Source organism: Carlito syrichta, unplaced genomic scaffold, assembly GCF_000164805.1.
Source record: "Carlito syrichta isolate Samal-C Ts95f unplaced genomic scaffold, Tarsius_syrichta-2.0.1 Scaffold302582, whole genome shotgun sequence".
NCBI lineage: Eukaryota > Metazoa > Chordata > Mammalia > Primates > Tarsiidae > Carlito > Carlito syrichta.
Window position 1 is genome coordinate 966,177 of NW_007246678.1, and position 21,513 is coordinate 987,689.

The window sequence follows — 21,513 nt, forward strand, 5'->3', positions numbered from 1 at the left end:
CTCACCTCGGCCTCCCAAAGTGCTGGGATTACAGGCTGAGCCACCGAGCCCGGCCAAGAATCGCACATTTTATTTTCCATAATTTAATTAAAAAAAATTTATTAAGTGACTACTTTTTCATATCCATTTAAATTCAAACCTATTTTAAGGCAATTTTTAGAAGACCAACAAAAGAAGAGGAATTTGGGTTAAGAAAATAAAAGCATCATTAATATATTTGAAATTATAGCTATTTGCTAGAAATGAAATTGTTTTGAAAGTTTATTACTAAGATTTAAAAGTTAAGCCGAATCATCTGAACAGGAGACAGCTATTTGCAGTGATGATTAATTGTAAAACTACAGTCATTTTCAATGACCTCTCTTTACCCATGCAAGTGGCTCTTTTCTAATTGGTTGTGGAATTAGTACAAATAGATACTCTCTACTTTGTTCTATATTGGGGGGGACCCAAAAAATCTGAAATTTATTTATAAAAAAAGTATATTCTTACATGTTTAAACTTCAATCACCTTCAAAGTACTTTTCATTTGATGCAATATACCTATCGAGATGTTTTTTTCACTGCTCAAAACAGTTTTTGAACCAGTCAATTTTGATGCCGTTTAGTGCTTCTGTATTTTGTTTGATCTCTTCCACATTGGCAAACCATTTCCCTCTGAGGACTTTCTTCATTCAGGGAAACAAACAAACGTCACTTGGGGCGAGATCGGGAGGATAGGGCATGGGAGTCATGCATTTTTGGTCAAAACCTGCTGAACACTCGGCATGGTGTGCACTCATAAATCACCCATCATGAAATGGACAAATGTGTTGAAAGAATCTCCAAAAAAATATTAACTGAAGCCAAACACAGCCTCTCACAACACTAACTGGTATGCCAATGCCGATGTGTTCCTAGAACACTAACCTAATGGGGGAAGCCTATATACTACAAGGGGCCTGTCCTCCAAGAAATAATTCCGTTTTTGTTTTTTTGGTCCTCCTTTGTATCATTTCATATTTTTAAAGCTTTTTGCCTAACTCCTCACCATCTGTTGGAGACTTAACTATTACTTTAGTGAGAATTTAATATGATCTCAACCCCCCACTAGTGCTGCCTTCTGTGGCTCTTCATTTCTTTTATCAGTTGATAAAAAAGAAAAGAAAAGCCGGGCTTAGTGGCTCAGCCTGTAATCCCACGCTTTGGGAGGCTGAAGTGAGTGTATTGCCTGAGCCCGCGGGTTTGAGACCCACCTAGGCAACTTGGCAAGACCTCATCTCTACAATAAATCAAAAAAATTAGCGGGGTGTGGTAGTGCGTGCCTGTAGTTCCAGCTACTTGGAAAGCTGAGATGGAAGGATTGCCGGAGCCCAGCAGGTTGAGTCTGCAGTGGCCAGGAGCAGCCATTGCACTCCACTCTGGGTGACAGAGTGAGACTCCAACTCAAAAAAAAAAAAGAAAAGTCAAACTAAAATAAAGTGTTCAAATACTTTAAAGGCTTGTTAGTCTCGACATCTCCTGTTGAATAAAATTATATTTTGTAGTTATCTATAGATTTAATTTTTCTATTTTCTACTTCAGTAGCCTGACAATAATTACAAGGGCTCTTCTTAAATCGGAATTTGTCCCTGCTCTTTAGATCTTTATAAAAGCTTGTAATTATGAACTGCCTTGCCATAGAGGAAAGGAAGAATACCTTTTCATTTGAAATGTATAGAAAAACTTAAAATTAGACTATACTTTCAAACATTTCTCTGTACTTAGATTTGCTGGTGTTCTCTCCTTTATCCTAGAAGGCTCAATTAGTTCTTTTACTAAAACAATTTTAAAAAAATGTTGAAATGAATTTGATACCAAGTACCTGGAGTTAGGCCAGACTTTAGAGGTTACATGACTAACCTCTAAAGTACATGACTGCGCATATTTCAGACACTGGCCTCAAGTTTGTTGGTCCTCAGGTCACCCTCATTTCTGATTAGCTGGCTACAAATTTGAGGGTTCCCAGTATCCCTTCAAGTTTGATAATTTCCTAGAACAACTCACAGAACTCAATAAATTTCTATACTTATGATTAGTTTTATTATAGCCAAAGAATTTGAATCAGAACAAGCAAAATGGGAAGGTGTATAGGATAACGTCTGGGAAAGTCCAAAATATGAAGCTTCCATTGCCCTCAGAACATGTGTCATCTTCCCTTGATGTGAAACAATATGTAGAATATTGTCAACCCGAAGTTCACCAAGCTTCTGGTGTCTAGAGGTTTTTTCTTTTTTTTTTAAATTGTGGTCACCTGCACAATGAATATTTGTATACCTAACCCTGAATTGACCCCACAACTTTAAAATAAAAAATTTAAAGGTGAAAATAAAATAAAATAAAATTGTGGTCACTAATAATATAGACACACAATATAAAATTTACCATCTTGCTCATTTTTGAGTATACAGTGCAATAGTGTTAACTATTTTTGTTTTGTGCAACAGATCTCTAGAACTTTTTCATCCTGCAGAATTGAAACTATTGAACAACTCCCCTTTCCTCTTTCTTCAGAGTCCCTGGTAGTCACCATTCTACTTTTGTTTTCAAGAGTTGATTATTTTAGATCCCTCATGTAAGTGGAATCATGCAGTATTTGTCGTTTTGTGACTGACTTATTTGACTTAACATTATGTCCTTAAATTTCATTCATGATGTGGACTGAGTGATACTCCATTTTGTTTATATACTGCACTTTCTTTATTCATTCATTTTTTGGTGGACATTCAGGTTGCTTTCACCTCTTGGTTATTAGTAATAATGTTGCATTGAATATGGGTGTGCAAATATCTCTTTGATAACCCGTTTTCTTTATTTTGGATATATATCTTGAAGTGGGATTGCCGGATCATATTGTCATTCTATTTTTTAATTTTTTGAGAAATCTCTGTAATGTCTTCCATAGCAACGCCACTATTTTTCATTCTAACCAACAGAACACAAGGGTTCCAATTTCTCCACAGTCTTGCCATAGCTTATATTCTGGTTTTTTGATAATGACCATTCTAAAGGGTGTAAGGTTATATCTCATTGTGGTTTTGATTTGCATTTCCCTAATGATTAGTGATATTGAGTATCTTTTCATATGCTTATTGGCCAATATATAAATTGACCTTTAACTTTGTTGATTGTTTCCTTTGCTGTTGAGTTTTTAAATTTAATGTAGACCCATTTGTTTATTTTTGCTTTTGTTGCTTATGCTTTTGATGTCATATCCAGTAAATTATTGCTAAATCTAATTTCATAAAGCTTTCCCCCTATGTTTTCTTCTAGGTCTTTCATAGTTTCAGGTCTTATGTTTAAGTCTTTAATTCACTTTGAGTTAATTTTGACAAAGGATGTAAGGGTCTGTGGGTCAATGTAAGGGCATATGGATATCCAATTTTTTCAGCATAATTTGTTGAAAAGACTATCCTTCTTTCCCCATTGTGTGATCTTGACACCTTTGTTGAAGATCATTTAACCCTATATGCGAGGGATTATTTCTGGGTTCTTTTTTTTCAGTTGAAGTCTCACTCTGTTGCCCAGACTGGAGTACAGTGGCCGCTCCCGGCCACTTCAGCTTCGATCTGCTGGGCTCCGGCGATCCTTCCACCTCAGCCTTCCAAGTAGCTGGAACTACAGGCGTGCGCTACCACACCCGGCTGATTTTTTGATTTATTGTAGAGATGAGATCTCGCCAAGTTGCCCAGATGGGTCTTGAACCCTGGGCTCAGTCAATTCACTCACCTCAGCCTCCCAAGGTGGGGATTACAGGCTGAGCCACCGAGCCCGGCTATTTCTGGGTTCTTTAGTCCATTGGTCTGTATGTCTGTTTTACCAGAATTATACTTTTTTGCTTGTAATATATTTTGAGATCAGGAAGTATGAACATCTAGCTTTTTCTTTCTTAAGATTGTTTTCTCTCTTCTGGGTTTTTTGAGATTACATATGAATTTTAGGAGGTTTTTTTTTTTTTATTTCTGTAAAAAATGCCACTGAGATTTTGATAGAGATTGCATGAAATCTGTAGATTGCTTAGAGTACTATGCATGTTTTAGCAACATTAAGCCTTCCAATCCATGAACGCGGGTTGTATTCCTGTTTTCCTTTGTCTTCTTTAATTTTTTTCAGCAATGTTTTATAGTTTTCAGTTCATGGCTTTTACCTCCTTGATTAAGTTTATTCTTATTTTATTCTTTTTGATTGTGAATGGGATTGCTTTCCTTTTCAGAGTTTTCACTGTTAGTTTATTGAGATACAATTAATTTTTTTGTTGATTTGTATTCTGCAACTTGCACTGATCTGTTAGTTCTAACAGTTGTGTGTGTGTGTGTGTGTGTGTGTGTGTGTGTGTGTGTGTAATCTTGAGGGATTTCTACATGCAAGATCATCTCATATATGAACTGAGATAATTTTACTTTTTACTTTCCTTTTTGTATGCTTTTTATTTCTTTTTCTTGCTTGATTTATTTAACTAGAACTTCTAGTACTGTGTTGAATAGAAATGGCAAGTGTGGGCATCCTTGCTTTGTTTCTGATGTAGAGGGGGAAAGCTTTCAGTTCCTTACCATTGAGTTATGATGCTGGCTATGGGCTTTTCATATATGGCCTTTATTATGTTTAGGTAATTTCCTTCAGTCCTTGTTTGTTGAGTGTTTTTGTCATGATAAGATGCTGAATTTTGTCAAATGCATTTTCTCTACCAATTGAGATTATTGTGGATTTTGTCCTTCATTCTATTAATGGGATTACACTGCTTGGTTTTTGTATGTTCCAGGAACAAATCCCACTTGATCATGATGTATAATTCTTTTAATGTGTTGAATTCAGTTTGCTGGTATTTTGTTGAGGATTTTTGCATGTTTTCATCAGTGATATTGGTCTGTAGTTTTATTGTAGCATCTTTGTCTGATTTTGGTTTCAAGGTAATGCAGGTTTCATAGAATGAAGTTAGAAGTTTTCTATTCTTTTCAGATTTTTTGGAGTTTGAGAAGAATTGGTATCAATTCTTTATTTATTTATTTTTATTTTTATTTTTGAGTTGGAGTCTCACTCCATCACCTAGGCTGGAGTGTAGTGGCACGTTCATGGCCACTCCAGTGTCGACCTGCTGGGCTCTGGAGATCCTTCCACCTCAGCCTTCCAAGTAGCCGGAACTACAGGCGTGTGCTATCGTGCCTGACTAATTTTTGACTTATTGTAGAGAGGGGTCTCGCCAAGTTGCCCGGGCTGATATTGAACCCGTGGGCTTAGACAATCTACTCACCTCGGCCTCCCAAAGTGCTGGTATTACAGACTGAGTCACCGAGCCCGGCTGGTATCAATTCTTTAAACGCTTGGTAGAATTTTCCAGTTAAGTTAGTTAGTCCTGGACTTTTCTTTGCTTGGAGGTTTTTCATTATTGATTTAATCTCGTTATTTTTAGGTCTGTTCAGATTTTCTCTCTTCATGATTCAGTCTTGGAAAGCTGTATGTTTGTAGGAATGTATCCATTTCTTTTAAGCTATTGAATTTGTTGGTGTATAATTATATAATAGTCTCTTCTGATCATTTCCATTTCTGCAGCATCAGTTGTATGTCTCCTGTTTCATTTCTAATTTTTGTTATTTGATCTTTTTTCTTTTTTCCTAATTAGTATAGTTAAGGATTTATTGATCTTTCCAATGAGCCAACTCTTAGTTTTATTGGTTTTTTAAAATCTTTCTTTTTTAAAGAATCATTTCTACTCTAATCTTTATGATTTTCTTCTTTCTTCTAACTTTAGATTGTTTTCCTTTTCTAGTTCCTTTTGGTGTAAATACAGGTTGAGCATCCCAAATCTGTGAATCAAAATGCTCCAAAATCTGAAACTTTTTGAGTTCCGACATGACACAAAGGAAATTCTTATTAGAGCATTTTGGATTTTAGATTTTTGGTTTAGGATGCTCAACTGGTAAGTATAATGCAAATTCTTAAGTCTAAAACATTTCTGTTTCCAAGCATTTCAGATACAGGCCACCAACTTGTAAAAAGTTGTGAACTGGGTATGTTTTCTCAATTATGGCAAACTGTGTCAACTTCTCTGTGGGATATTACAAGTTTTCTGGTGCTGTCACAAACTTCTGCACTCTCCTTTTTGTTCTCAGTGTCCCCAGGCATCCATAGTATGCTGCTTCCCCTTCAGTACTCATGTCTGGTGAAACAGACAAGAGTCCTTTGACCAATCCCTTGAAAAGCCTGAATGCTGAACATATGTTCCACTCTTCTCTTTCCCTCCCAAAGGAGAAACCTTGTGTTTTCTTTTTTACCCTAAGCTGTGACAGTTTCGGGAAGGGGGGGGCTTTTCTTACTGGTTTCTACACAGATGTTGTTGTTTTTGAGCTTGTCTGGGGTACTGTGACATTATAATTGGTTTCTGGCATTGCCATAAAGGCTTTTCAGACCATATATTGTTGTTAAGTTAGTGATTTTTGTGGGGAAGCAAGGACTTGATCTTCCTATTTTGCCATCTTGCTGACCTTATGATGTAGGCAGGATTGACGGAATCATTGTATATGAAATTGACTCATTCTCTAAGCTGGTTTTTTTCCTGCAGGGTGGACTGATATCATATTTTTGGTCTGTCTGGTATGGCCATTGTTTACCTGAGTCATCTCCTTAGCATAAATTCTTTAGGGGTCCATCATGAATCTCTTCCATAGCATCAACTATCAGGTGTGGTTGGAAAATTTAGTTCTTACCACATAGACACTGGGGACAAAGGCTAGCCAAATTATTCCATGTGTATTTTGAAATCGAATGACATGGTACAAAACCATTTTTTCTCTAAATAACAATTACCTCTGATTATTGTTTGTTCTTTGATTATTACCTTATTTCAAGTATGTGAATGACTATTTTGTTCTTCAAATAGTAATGAATGTAATACTGTTCCTTTAAATTATACTTTAAATGATATGTTACTGAAATGGTGATAGGATAGAAAATGAAACTAGTCTTTTATTCTTAGAGACAGTGTCTTACTCTGGCACCTAGGCTGGAATGCAGTGGCACAATTACAGCTCACTGCAGCTTCAAACTCCTGGGCTCAAGCGATCCTTCCACCTCAGTCTCCTGAGTAGCTATGACCACAGTTGTGCTTCTCCATGTCTGGCTAATTTATTTTTATTTTATGTGAGTTGGGTCTCACTCTGTTGCCAGGCTGGAGTGCAGTGGCATGATCATGGCTTACTGTAGCCTTGACCACCAGGGCTCAGGTAATCCTTCAGCTTTAGCCTCCCCAGTAGCTGGGACTACAGGCATGTATCACCATGCCCAACTAATTTATTTTTATTTTTTTGCAGAGATGAGGTCTTACTATGTTACCTAGGCTGGTCTCAAACTCCTGGATGCAAGCAATCCTCCCACCTCAGCCTTCCAAAATGCTGAGATTATAGGTGTGAGCCACTGCACCTGGCCTAATTTTAAATTTTTTTTGTAGACAGAGGTCTTGTTATGCTGCCCAGGTTGATCTTTAACTCTTGGCCTCAAGTGATTCTCCCACCTTGTCCTCCCAAAGTGCTAGCATTACAGGCATGAACTTCCATGCCCGGCCAGAAAAGTGAAATTGGGTTTTAAATAAAATTTTTTTCATGCTTTTTTTCCTAAGTGTAGGAATAGTATATTAATAATAAAAAAAAAAATTGGAGGATACATTTAAAATAACAAAAGTCTTATCTTTTATTGTTTTATCTCCCCTCTTGTTTTGTGTGTCAATAGTGAGCACATTAAATACACTTTATGTTAAGAAATAATACAATAGAGAATACAATCCAGGGTTTTGTACCATTTTTCCTACACAATACTATATATATATTCAAGTTTTATTGATGGGTCTAAAATAAAATCTAGATGTTTTGGCTGTTTCCCCCATTGCTAGGGTCCTGTATTAATAGGAAGTTCACAAGGTGGTGTCAACATTGAAGATGTTGCTGCTGAGACTCCTGATGCAATAGTTAAAGAACCTATTGATATTGTAGAAGGCATCAAAAAGGAACAAGCTCTCCGGGTATGTTGTATTCTGAAAAATTTTGAGTTTGTGATTAGAGAATTATAATACTTAAGAAAAGATAATGAACTTTGTACAAGTGAATGTCAGAATTTTAAAAAAATTAACACTTTGGTAGTGTCAAAGCAAATTAATATTTTGTTTGAAATTACAACTTTTGAAAGTATCTGCAATATTTTTTTCATATGTCTTTCATAAGCAATTCAAATATGTCTTTAAAAGATAAGGATTCTTTTAAGAGAGACACTATACCTTTACCATATCTAGTAAAATCCACAATAATTTCTTAATATCACTTGCCCTGTCATTCAAGTTTCCCTAATTGTTTCATATTATTTTTTTCTTTTACAATTTGAGTTGGGATCCATATAAGGTCCTTTATTGCTATTGGTCAGGATGACTCGTAGGTCTTTTCTAATTTATAGGTTTCCTTTTCCTCACTCTCTTCATCCTTTTTCTTTCAATTTATTTGTTGAAGAAACTGAGGTGATCATCATTCATCATTTCTCATAGTCTGGATTTTACATCCCCCAAGTATTATTTAAAATGTTCCAGTGTTCTTTTCATTTCCCGTAAATTATATAGGGTGATATGACACTGTCTTGCATTTCTCTAGGATAGATCAGTGGTTTTATTTTTGGTGGGTTTGTGAACGCTTTTAAGAATCTAATGAATGCTGTGGACTTTCGGTATATGCACATATGCAATATATTTTGCATACAATTTCACTGCTTTTCTGTACTGCCCTTTTTGTATGCTTCTTCCTCTTCACTCCCCATCCCCCCAAATATAAAAAACAACCATGGAGTTAATGCTTTGCTCCATGAGAGTTGCTTGGTAATATTTGTAATGCTGCTATTGAATTAATTATTTGGTTCGGATATAAAAAGTAAGTGGCTTATCTTAGAATAGAAGTTTGAATATTGAACTTTGAAATTACACATCTCTTAGAACGCTATGTCAGAGTAAGTTTATGGTATTGAAATACAGCAAGAGCAAGAATTTTGACTGGCACAAAGGTTTAAAGAGAGAGAGAAATTTCCCTGATAAACAGCGAAGCAAATAATATAGGCAAATAAATGGTATAAATGTTTAAAATGGACAGAGATTTGATTCATTAGATACTTATATATACTAGTGAGTGAAAGTTAGATGAGGAAGAAAATATTTGATTTATAAGAATATGTGAAAGAATAACTTAAGATTATAGCATTTTGCACAGTGAATAGAAATAGTGCCTAGCGTTAGCAAATTAATGTCATACTTGATTCATCAAAATTATGTTGCAATTCTCAAATGTTTAAGCCTCAAAGTAGTGATTTGTAATCTAGTAAAAAGCTTTTGTAATGAGATGGTACTTTTTCTTAAAGAAAGAAAAGTTTATTTAAAAGTAAATTAGAGAGAGAGTGAGAAGGCAGAGAGACGATTCACCTCCCCAAGGTGAAGGAGGGGGCCAAAGCCAGGAAGCATGGCAGTAGTCATAGCTCAAAGAGCACATGGCCATACCAGAGTCTAGCAAGGCAATGGCCCAAGACAGTACTTTTGAAATTTGAAGTAGATCTTAACCAAAAATTACATTTCTTAACTTGATCATTCACTTTTTTTGTCATTTACCTCTTTGCAAAAATCGTAATTCATGCTCAAATAATTTGAAATTTTCTGTTTTTGAAAATCAGAAGAATATCTTGCAACCTTAGATAGCAATTGAAAAAAAGGAAGGAATTCTCTGTAGTGCTCCTGAGCAGTGGCAGTCGCACTATTAGAATAAACATATAGATATGTGTCCTTCGTACCAGTGGTTCACAATTGCATATGGAACTTTAAGTATGATAAATGCTTATTGATCCACTATAGAACTCATGAACCAGTACTTCTTGATATTGTGTCGTTTAAAAAGCTCTACAGGTGTCTCTCATTAGGCGTCTATTCAAGACTGTGAACTTTACTAGATTAGAAGCCTAAATACTTGTATCTTTTTTTTTTCTGTTGGACTCACTCTGTTGCCCAGGCTGGAGTACAGTGGCACACTCATGGCCACCCCAGTATTGACATGCTGGGCTCTGGCGATCCTTCCACGCCTGGCTAGTTTTTGATTTATTGTGGAGACGAGGTCTCGCCAAATTGTCCAGGCTGGTCTCGAACCTGCAAGCTCAGGCAATCCACTAACCTCAGCCTCCTAGAGTGCTGGGGTTACAGGCTGAGCCACCAAGCCCAGCCAAAATACTTGTATCTTTTCAGTTCAGCACAGTGCACAACATATATTAGTTGCTCAGTAGAGTTTTGAATGAATGATGTAATACTTATTTGACTCTACAGTATGTGTCCTTATTGCTTGGTAGGTAGTCTTTGTAAATTACCTAAGGGATAAAATAGAGTGATTTAATACTTTGGCCATTGCTTGAACCATTTGGATTATCAATCCATTTTATATATAGTTTTATTAAAATATAAGTCACTTTTTGCTGTTTAGGTTGGCTGTAAGACTTAGAGGTAGTATGGAGGATATGGAATAAACACTGGAACGGGAATCTAGGCAAATGGAAAGACACTTGACCTCTGAATATCTTTCTCATCTGTGGAACTGGCATAATATCTGCCTTTTGAGGATTTTGGAAAAAGCTTTGTTTAACCATGTAGTAATGGTAGCTACTATTTCAGGGTTTAACGTATGGCTGCAAATGACTCATGCTTATCATTTTAATGATATACTACAAGGATTTTTTACATAAAAGAATTAATGTTGATTGGATATATGCAAACTACCTATAACAAAAAGACAAATTGCTTTCAGCTTGCACAGAAGATGGGATTTCCACCTAATATTGTAGATTCTGCAGCAGAAAACATGGTCAAGCTTTACAACCTTTTTATGAAATATGATGCAACGATGATAGAAATAAATCCAATGGTAGAAGATTCAGATGGAGCTGGTAAAGTATCTTCTTTTATCAAGCATTATCATGCATTTATCCTTCTATCATATGCTTCCCTAAGGAAGTTAAACTCATAAGGAAATAAGGAATGAACTCATTCCTATGTAAAAGCTTATTTTAGAATAAATAGAATGCATATGAACAAATATTAAAGAAACTTGTTAAAACAAACACCTTATGCACATACCTTATATACTCACAGAGGGGTTATATACTCCTTATATACTCACAGAGGGGTTGAAACTGTCCAGTATCATGGGTGTCAGCCACAGGTAGTTATCTGAATAAAAATTAATTAAAATGATATATGATTTAAAATTCATTTCCCTGTTGGCAGTAGTCACATTTCAAATGCTCAGTAGCCAAATATGGATACCATATTGGATAACACACATATAGAACATTTCCATCATTACAGTAGGTTTTCTTGGGCAATGCTGGGTCAGAATGTCCAGTGTGGTGGTAAGTGAGCTGTAATTTTGGGCAATTAGCCACTGGGGTACCCATGAGTTTCAAACATTAGAGATGAGTCTTTATTGTACAAAGGATATTCTCGAATACTAGAGTCATTTTAATATTTTTAGCCACTGGAGAAGTAAGAAGATTAGCTTACCACTTCGACAGCTCTCCTTTTGCATATGCTTAAACTGTAAATCAGATTTGAATTATCATGTCTTTCATTTTTTTAAAGTAAGTATTTTTTAAATCTAAATTTTCCTCAGTATTTTATGTTAACTGCTCCCATTACTGTCATTAATTTGGTTTTGTTTCAAGTCTCTTTGGACAATTCTAATCTTCTTAAGCATTTGTAGACCATTTTTAACTTTCTTTTTTTTTTTTTTGAGTTGGAGTCTCACTGTCGCCTAGACTGGAGTGCAGTGGCTGCTCCCGGCCACCACAGCCTCGCCTGCTGGGCTCTGGCGATCCTTCCGCCTCAGCCTTCCAAGTAGCCGGAATTACAGGCATGCGCTACCATGCCTGGCTGATTTTTTTAATTTATTGTAGAGATGAGGTCTCGCTGCCCAGGCGGGTCTCAAACCCGTGGGCTCAGGCAATCCACTCACCTCAGCCTCCCAAAGGCACGGGATTACAGCCTGAGCCACTGAGCCCGGCTCATTTTTGACTTTCATATTTCCAATTAGTTATAGACTTTGTCATAGAAATCAAGTTTTGGTTGGTTATTTATATGGTAGTATATACAATGAGTAAATTCTCTTGTGATAATCAAGGTGGTTTATGAAAATAATTTTATTGAAGAGTAAGAACTGATGCATGTTTTAGAAATGAAGTATTCAGTGATGAATTATCTGTATAAAAAACATATTTCTTATATTATTTTCCTAATTATGTAACTTAGTAGAAATCAGTTAACATTGAAAATACGACCCCTGAATTCTTTCCAAATGAGAAGTTCACTAGCTATATTCTTTTTTTTTTGAGTTGGAGTCTCACTCTGTCACCCAGACTGGAGTGCAGTGGCTGCTCCTGGCCACCGCAGCCTCAACCTACTGGGCTCCGGCGATCCTTCCACCTCAGCCTTCCAAGTAGCTGGAACTACAGGCACGCGCTACCACGCCCAGCTAGTTTTTTGATTTATTGTAGAAATGAGGTCTCACCAAGTTGCCCAGGCGGGTCGCAAACCTGCGGGCTCAGGCAATTCACTCACCTCAGCCTCCCAAGGCGCGGGATTACAGGCTGAGCCACTGAACCCGGCTAATAGCTATATTCTTGAGTAAAGAAATTAGTTATTAAGAGAACAAAGAAGACATTTACATATGTTTTGAAGGTTTTTTCCCCAGAGTAATAAAGAATGTTTGATTATTTACATGGTTCAAAAATCAAAACAAATAACAAAGTATATTTATATTAAGGAGGTTCATCTCTGGTCTGATATTTGACATGACTCTTTTTCTGAGTTTGTCCTTTGTTTAATTTTGGGGGAGGAGGGACTGAAACTTTTTGTTTTTGTATGCAGTCAAATTTCATTCCTTGACTTTCATACTCTTATATTAAGAGACTTTTTCCCCATTCTAAGCAGTGTAAATAATCATTCTTAATGTGTTTAATTTTGTTTCTTTTTTTTTTATTTTTAAGTCTTTAATCAATCAAGATTTTACTTTAGCTTTACTTTTCCCCCCAAACAACCAGTCTTTCTTATATCATTCCATAAAGTATGCTTTTTCTACTGATTTTTGGTACCCTCTCTCATCATAGTTTAGGATCTGATTCCATAGATCTGATAGCTCTTTTTGTATCAACAATTTCCTTCATTAAAAAGAAATACTGCCATTGTGATAACTTGGATGAACCTGGAGGACATGATATTAAATGAAATAAGACACAGAAAGAAAAATACTGCATGATTTCACATAAATGTGGAATCTAAAAATGTAGAAATTCTAGAAACTGAGAGTAGAAGGGTGGTTCTAAGGGTCAGAGGGAGAGGGAAACTGGGCGATGTTTGTCAAACGGTACAAACTTTCAGTTATAGGATGAATAAGTTTGGAGACCAATATACAACATGGCACCTATAGTAAATAATAATGTATACTTGAAGGCCAGGTGTGGTGGTTCATGATTATAATTCCAACACTTTGGGAGGTCAAAGTGGGAGGGTTGCTTGAGCCCAGAAGTTTGAGACCAGCCTAGGCAACATAGCACGAGCTCATCTCTACCCTACCCCCAAATTAGCCAGATATGGTGGCGCATACCTATAGTCCCAGCTACTTGGGAGACTGAGGCAGAGGGATCACGTGAGCCCAAGAGATCAAGGCTATGGTAAGCTGTGATCATGCCATTGCACTCCAACCTAGGCAGCAGAGTGAGACCTTGACTCAAAAAAAAAAGTATACTTGAACCTTGATAAGAGAGTAGATCTTAATTATTCTTACCACACACACACAAAGGTAACCACGTGAGGTGATTGATATATTTTAGCTTGACTATGGCAGTTATTTAACAGTATATACATATATTAAGATATCACATTGTATACCTTAGATATATACAATTTATATTTGTCGATTACACCTCAATAAAGCTGGAAAAGATGAATAACAGCAACAACAACAACGACAATCCCCCCAAACCAACACTTCTTTTTAAAGCAGGGTGGTTTTTACCTATTTATTTAGATTTGTGTTACTTAACCTTTTATGGGTCAAGGAACTTTTGAGAAATGCAGTGAAAATTGCATGAAAGCAAATAATCCTCACCCAAGGAAAATGCACCAGTGTTCTTAGTGAGCATGTGCGCATGCACAGACTTCCTGAAATCTTTAGTTTTGCTATCAGTACTTGGATGCCAATTTACTAACCCCTAATGCTGGGTAACCTTTAAAATCCTTCTGTGAGATTTCAAAACAGACCATGTTAGAGTTTGATTGGAACTGCATGAATCCTATACATTAGTTGGGAAAAATTGACATCTTTGGAGCCATTATCCCAATTCCGACTGTTATTCCTTTGGGTAGTCTCCTGGGACCACCTAGGTAGTTTAGATTTCGGCTCTGAGAAGTCTCTAAAAGGGTCACAATAGTATACTAATGTCAGCTGTAAGAAAGTGTTTGCTAAATTCTGAAAGTTCATTCTTTTCTACTTCTGTCATTAGGTTAGGCCCAGTTGTATTGTCTAATGGAATATAATGGTATTAAGATGCTCTAAAAAATTCTTATAGTTGATTGCATAAAGTCACACCTGGAATTTAAAGTTCAAATGTTAGGAAGTTCAAAGGACCTTAAGAACTGAAGTCCCATGTCAGATTCTCTTGATTGAGTTAGAAATTAAAAGAAGTTAATATTCTTTCTTATTTCTTGTTTGGTTATTAGCTTGAGGGGTTGTGAATTCTAGGTGGAGTTGGAATTCTTTCAACCACAGCAGTTTGAATGGGAATAGGTAGTTTCTTCATGGCCTCAGAAGTTACCTTGTTGAAATTTAAAGTCTTGTATTTGTCTCACTTTTTTTTTTTTTGAGTTGGAGCCTCACTCTGTCGCCCAGACTGGAGTGCAGTGGCCGCTCCCGGCCACCGCAGCCTTGACCTGCTGGGCTCCGGCGATCCTTCCGCCTCAGCCTTCTGAGTAGCTGGAATTACAGGCGCGCACTACCACGCCTGGCTAAGTTTTTGATTTTATTGTAGAGATGAGGTTTTGCCTGCCCTGGCGGGTCTCGAACCCGCGGGCTCAGGCAATCCACTCACCTCAACCTCCCAAAGGTTTACAGGCTGAACCACTGAGCCCGGCTTCCTTTTTACAGTTTTATTTTCTGCTGAGATTACATGTCTGTTCATTTACTATGACCGTACTTTGTTTTGTGTCCTTAAGTATATTTAAAATAGTTGATCACAGTCCTCTGATAATTCTAAATTTGGGTTATCTCAGGTTTGGTTTCAGTTGACTGCTTTTCTCTTTACAGTGGTCACATCTCTCTCTCTCTCCTGATCTAGAAATTTTGAATGGAATATTATACATTTTGGAAGATATGGTATAAAGACTTTGAATTTTGTTATCTTTTTCTGAAAGAATATTGATTTTTGCTTTTAATGGTAATTGACTTAGCTGGATTCCAAATTGTCTCCTGTGTTGGGCAGCAGCTATAACTGCTCAATTCTTTCAGTCTCTGTCTGCTCAGGAACTTCAGGGAGAATGTGGTAGTTAGATTGGAGTGAGGAAGGGACGGAATACTGAAAGATGAAGTCAGGGAGGTAACCTTCATAAGGGCCATTTTGGTAGCGTGCTGGAGATAAAAGCCTAACTAGAGTGGGTGTAAGAAAGATTGTCAGTAGACAAATTTGATACAAGGAGTTTAAGCACAGGGGTTGTCAGTTAATACTATTTTAGGTTTTATGGACCACATATGGTCTTGGGTGGTGGTGTTTTTCTTCTTATTCTTTTCCTTTTTCCATTTCATCTTTCTTCTTCACAATCCTTTAGCAGTGTAAAACCCATTCTTATCTCGCAGGCCACATAAAAACAGGCACAGGTCAAATCTGGTCTGTAGACCATAGTTTGCTGACCCCTCTTTTTTTAAAAATTATTTTTTAATTTTAAAGGTGTGGGGTATAATTCAGGGTTAGGTATACAAATGGTTATTATGCAGGTGCCCTTGTTGCTGAGGTGTGGCCCCCCCTCCCTCCCCTGGCAATTCCCCACTACTGCTAATCCCTTTCTTATAGTATTATGATAATTCTTCAAAGTCCACTTATGAATGAGAACGTATGGTACTCAGTCCTTTGTTTCTGTGATAGAGCTGAGTATTATAGACTCTAAGTCCATCCAAGTTGCTGCAAAGTTCATATGTTTGTCCTTCTTTATGGCTGCATAATATTCTATTGTGTATATGCCACATTTTTTTTTTTTTTAAATCTAGTCCTCTTTCAGTGGTCAACACAATTGGTTGCATGTTTTTTCTATTGTGGGTAATACTGCAATAAACATACGTGTGCAGGTATCTTTTGTATAAAGTGATTTGAGTTCCTCTGTGTATATTCCCAGAAGGGAGATTGTGGGGAGCTGACCCCTCTTTTATATACTCTTTCAATGAGTTTTGCTGTATTGAAGTAAAGAGTAAGGGTAGGTGGGAGTTAAAAGCTTTTTTTTTTTTTTTTTTTTAATCAGGATGAGGAAATAACAGTATTTTTGCAAGTCAGTAAGATTTAGCCGATAGAAAGATGTGTGGGGGAGATTTATGATGTAGGAAAGACAGAAATGCTGGAATAATGTCTTTCAGTAGATGAGAAGGGATCAGATTTGGGACTTAGATGAAGGAATTAGGTTGGAGAGTGGACAGTTAATTCTTGATAATTGTTAAGTAATTAAAAAATGTTTTGAGGGTTTTTTTCTTTCTCTTCTTTATTTAGTGCATTGAATGGATGTAGAACCAGTAATTTTGATGGGGGCACTTTTAATTCCCAAATATATTTTTTAAAGGAACAGTTTGACTTCATCATGAACATAAATCAAAATACTTTCAATAAGTAACAAAATGAAGATGTATTTTTTCCCCTAAACTAAGGGATGTTTATTAGTTTATTATGTTTGTCTTGAAATTAAGATGACTTTCTTTTTTTTCCCTTCATAGTGCTGTGTATGGATGCAAAAATCAATTTTGATTCTAATTCAGCCTATCGCCAGAAGAAAATTTTTGATCTACAGGACTGGACTCAGGAAGATGAAAGGGACAAAGATGCAGCTAAGGCAGATCTCAACTACATTGGCCTTGATGGAAATATAGGCTGTCTAGGTACACATGTTTTTATGTTAGAGTTGAATTCACTCAACTTGGTTTATTTTCTGTATGTTTGTTTCTTATACAAATCATTTTCCCCTCTTAATAGTAAATGGTGCTGGTTTGGCCATGGCCACAATGGATATAATAAAACTTCATGGAGGGACTCCAGCCAACTTTCTTGATGTTGGTGGTGGTGCCACAGTCCATCAAGTAACAGAAGCATTTAAGCTTATCACTTCAGATAAAAAGGTAAGGACAGGGCTTATGTTTTAGAATTAGAATTTGGAATTTATATATCTTTTAATTAATGATATTTCTAGTCTTTTTATAAATTTTTGCTAATATATCTTGAACACTTTTTGCAATTCACTAGGGTATTCTTCTAAAACACTCATTTTAATGTTTGTATAATCTGTCATGTAGATACATCATAATTTACAGCTATGTATTTGTAAATGATTATCAAAATAAAGGGATGTGAGGCATTATAATCCAAAAGACATACATATAATTAATCATTACATATTTGTTAAGGAGTTTACTTGTTATATGACCAGTGTGGATTTTGTAAGGCTTACTAAAAAGTAAGATAATGGCCTCCATTGGACTAGTCTTACTGAATTTATACTGAGAATTCTTCATTGTTAGGGATCATATCTTACTCATGTTGCCTCTCCTAGTGTCTAGTATAATGCCTAGTACATACATAGGTCATTAGTAAATATGTATTATTGATGATGCTGGGGATAATATTTTTATTTTTGGTATTAGACTTTAGAATTGTTTAAAAAAAAATTCACTGCATTTCCCTTTGAGCCTATAGACTTATTTGCCATATTCATTCAACTAAAATGAGACATAGATGTGCTTTATTTTCCTTATTTAATCATTACTAAAAAAAAAAAAAAATTTATTGGTATTATATTTCTATAGCTTCTTTTGGCACAAATTCTAAAAGCAGAGTATTAAAGACTGAATCTAAGTATCTTGATCTTCTTGAGTACTAAGATGAATTAGAATTCTAGTTATTTATTTTTCTAAGCCTGGCTTTTAGGGCCCAGATGTAAGTATGAAGAAAATTATATGAAGATTTCTAGTGTTAGGGGCTGACATGAAGGGCATTGGAATTAGAACAGGAACCAAGAGTGACAGTGTGGATAGCAGTGAAGTAGCTGTATACTTATTATGTCTCTTTGTGTTGATTATCATGCTTGGACTTGGGAATACATGGGCCCTTCCCTTAAGGTATTTGTAGTCATATGGGGGTGATAAACAGAATGTGGTGCTGTGGAGAAACAGAAGACAAAGCTAAAAACTGGGAGAATCAGGCTGGCCTTCACTGAATGGATGATATCTTGAGCTATCTTGAAAATTAAATGAGTTAGGCAAGGGAAAGAAAATGAGCAAAGGCATGGAGTCCAGAGTGAGCCATTATGTTCATGGAATGGTAATATGCTTATGTGTAAGGATATAGCATTATTGGGATAAATGATGAGAGATAATGTTGCCAAATGGAAACCACATTGTGAAGATCTCTGTAGTTAAGGAGTTTGGATTTTAACTCCCTACTCCAATACATATACAAACACATATATCTATCCTCTGCCTTTTTGTTTATTAATTTTTTGCTTTTTAATTTTTTTTTTGTTTTTAGTTGAGAGATCATTCCGTCATCTAGGCTGGAATGCTGATGGGGCATGATCATGGCTCACTGCAGCCTCAATCTCTCGAGTAGCTGGGACTATAGCTGTATGCCACTACACTGGGCTAATTTTTTTATTTTCTGTAAAGACAAGGTCTTGCTATGCCTAGACTGGTGTCAAACTCCTGGGCTCAAGCAATCTTCCTGCCTTGGCTTCCCAAAGTGCTGGGATTATAGGCGTGAGCCACCATGCCTAGCCTATTTTTTTTTAAAGGTGATAACTCTGCTAGTAAAGGGTGAAATGAAAAGTAGGGAGACATGACTGGAGAGACCAATTTGCTAGCTTTTCCAAAAAGATGAAGAGATCCCTGATAGTAAGAATAAAGTGAAGAAATAATTTAGAGGATTTCTGAGATAACGTCATTAAATTCATTATTTTTTCTCTTTTTGAGGGAGGGATGGAGAGTTGTTGGTTAAATTAACATTCGAACTTTTGGCTGGGGAGAATCATTGGGTGGTAATGCTTTCATGCTGTGAGAGGCAAAGTGGAAGAATTGGTATTTCCGAATGAATGTGTTAAGTTTGGGTTGATTAATATGGTGACTAATCTAGTGGAATGTTGGTTGAAAAGTTATTATTCTTCCTATAATGGTTGCAGGTACATTTGAGAATCCTTAGCGTACTGAGAAAAAGTCTTGGAAGTTAGTAAGATGATCCATGCAAATAAGATGAGGAAGCCAAGAATGGAACCTGGCCTCTCAGTGTTGAAAGATTGAGCAGAGAAAGAAGACTCACTCAAATGAAAGAGAGAAAAACTGACAGAGAGATAGGAGCAGATCTGGAGACATTGAAGGCCAGAGTTTTGAGAAGTATGATGTTGGGTAAACCGTGTCAGATGCTATAGGAGTGATCAAGCAGAATATGGGCGGAAAAATGATTAGGAACCTTAGTAAGACTAGTGTAGACAATGGGGGCAGAGACCAGACTGTAATGTACTGAATTGATTGGGAATTAAAGGAGTGGGTGACATCCAGGAAAGATCACTCTTTGGGGATTTTTTTTTAACAAAGGCATGAAAGGGACATAGTGCTATTATTGTTTGGGAGGTAGAATTGAGCGCTGACTTTTGTTTAGAAGATCAAGAAGTTTAGCTATTTCTAGTTGGAGGAAGAAAATACATTTGAAGTTATAGAAGAGAGTGAGTATAGCTGGATGAGTGAAGACCTGGAGGAGTAATTAGGTGGAGTTAATTAGGTAGCTCGGTTAGCTTTGGAAAGGAGGTTACTTCTTTCCTGAAGTATTACTAGAGAAAGGTCATATGCTAAAAGTTAGAGACATGAATGGGATAGGAGGCTTATGAAGAGAGAGATACGAGACAGACTGCTCAGGAGAGGGTTGCTGATTAATCATCATTAGACTCTTCACGTTGTGCTGGTGTTTGAGATTTTATTTTTGCTTTTTTCCTTTTTCTTCAATAAACTGTTCCTGGAATCATCCAAAGATGCACTGTTTGAACAGGGATGGCAGAGGAATGGTTATAACAGAATTGAGTAGGGAGTCCGCAGTGTCTTTGAATTGCTCAGCTGTAGTTTCCAGGCTTCAAGAAAGATTGGTTGAAAGCTGATAGACTGGGAGATTGGAGCGAGATTGAGGGACTAGAGACTTTTAAGAGGGGAAGATTGGGTTTGATGGACTTAGAGGCGAAGGGCATTAAACTTAAAAGGGAAGAAAGATGAACAGAGAGTGGGATTTACACGTTTGATATTCTGGAGACATTTATTCTGGTCCAGTCCAGGATTTATCCTTGGTAGTAATAGTTGACATGAACTGCAGGTGAAAGTGATTTGGTAGAGATCCAGGAACTAGGCTATTAGATGATGCCTTGTGGTGAGTATTGAAGCTGTCTAGAGTGAGGTGGGAGGGAGGGAGATAAGAGAGGTGCCAAAGTCTACTATGAGTTCTAGTCCATTGTGAATTCTAAAGCTTTATTTATTTATTTTGAGTTGGAGTCTCACTCTGTCTCCCAGACTGGAGTGCAGTGGCCGCTCCCGGCCACCACAGCCTCGACCTGCTGGGCTCCGGCGATCCTTCCGCCTCAGCCTTCCAAGTAGCCGAATTACAGGCGCACGCTACCATACCCGGCTAACTTTTTGATTTATTGTAGAGATGAGGTCTCGCCAGCCCAGGCGGGTCTCGAACCCGCAGGCACAGGCAGTCCACTCACCTCAGCCTCCCAAAGGCATGGGATTACAGGCTGAGCCACCGAGCCTGGCTGCTTTATTTTTTGAGGGTAGAAATAATAGCGATAAAGATAAGGAATGGGTAGTATAGCTCAGTGTGTCTCAACCATTTTCATGTCATAGCTTGTACAGAAGATATTTCAATGGGGCCTTGAAGGTAGATAAAGGTTTCTTGTAGTGAGTGTCCACTGGCTGTGAGGTTCTGGCTGTTCTAGAACCTCCTTCGCTGTCCCAGGGGGACAATATTTTGGTGTATCTACAACCCGTATTTTTCTCACTGTTTGAGAAGCTCTGGTGTAGCTGCATGAACTAAGTCTCTTTTTTTTTTTTTTAAAGAGATGAGATCTTACCAAGTTGCTCGGGCTGGTCTTGAACCTGTGAGCTCAGGTAATCCTCTCACCTTGGCCTCCCAAAGTGCTGGGATTATGGGCGTGAGCCACTGCACTGG

The 21,513-nt window shown here is 37.0% G+C and overlaps 1 protein-coding gene across 4 annotated transcripts in view; it reads left to right on the top strand.

Moving 5' to 3' along the window:
• Positions 1–21,513, top strand: part of SUCLA2 (succinate-CoA ligase ADP-forming beta subunit) — a 64,154-nt gene that overhangs the window by 35,687 nt on the left and 6,954 nt on the right. For 3 of the 4 annotated variants that reach the window (XM_008056956.2, XM_021711780.1, XM_008056957.2), the window contains 4 exons: positions 7,898–8,026; positions 10,818–10,956; positions 17,034–17,195; positions 17,290–17,432. In XM_008056956.2, coding sequence (XP_008055147.1) covers positions 7,898–8,026; positions 10,818–10,956; positions 17,034–17,195; positions 17,290–17,432 — 573 coding nt within the window. The remainder of the gene's footprint in view (positions 1–7,897; positions 8,027–10,817; positions 10,957–17,033; positions 17,196–17,289; positions 17,433–21,513) is intronic. The other variant, XM_008056958.2, reaches the window with a different exon arrangement.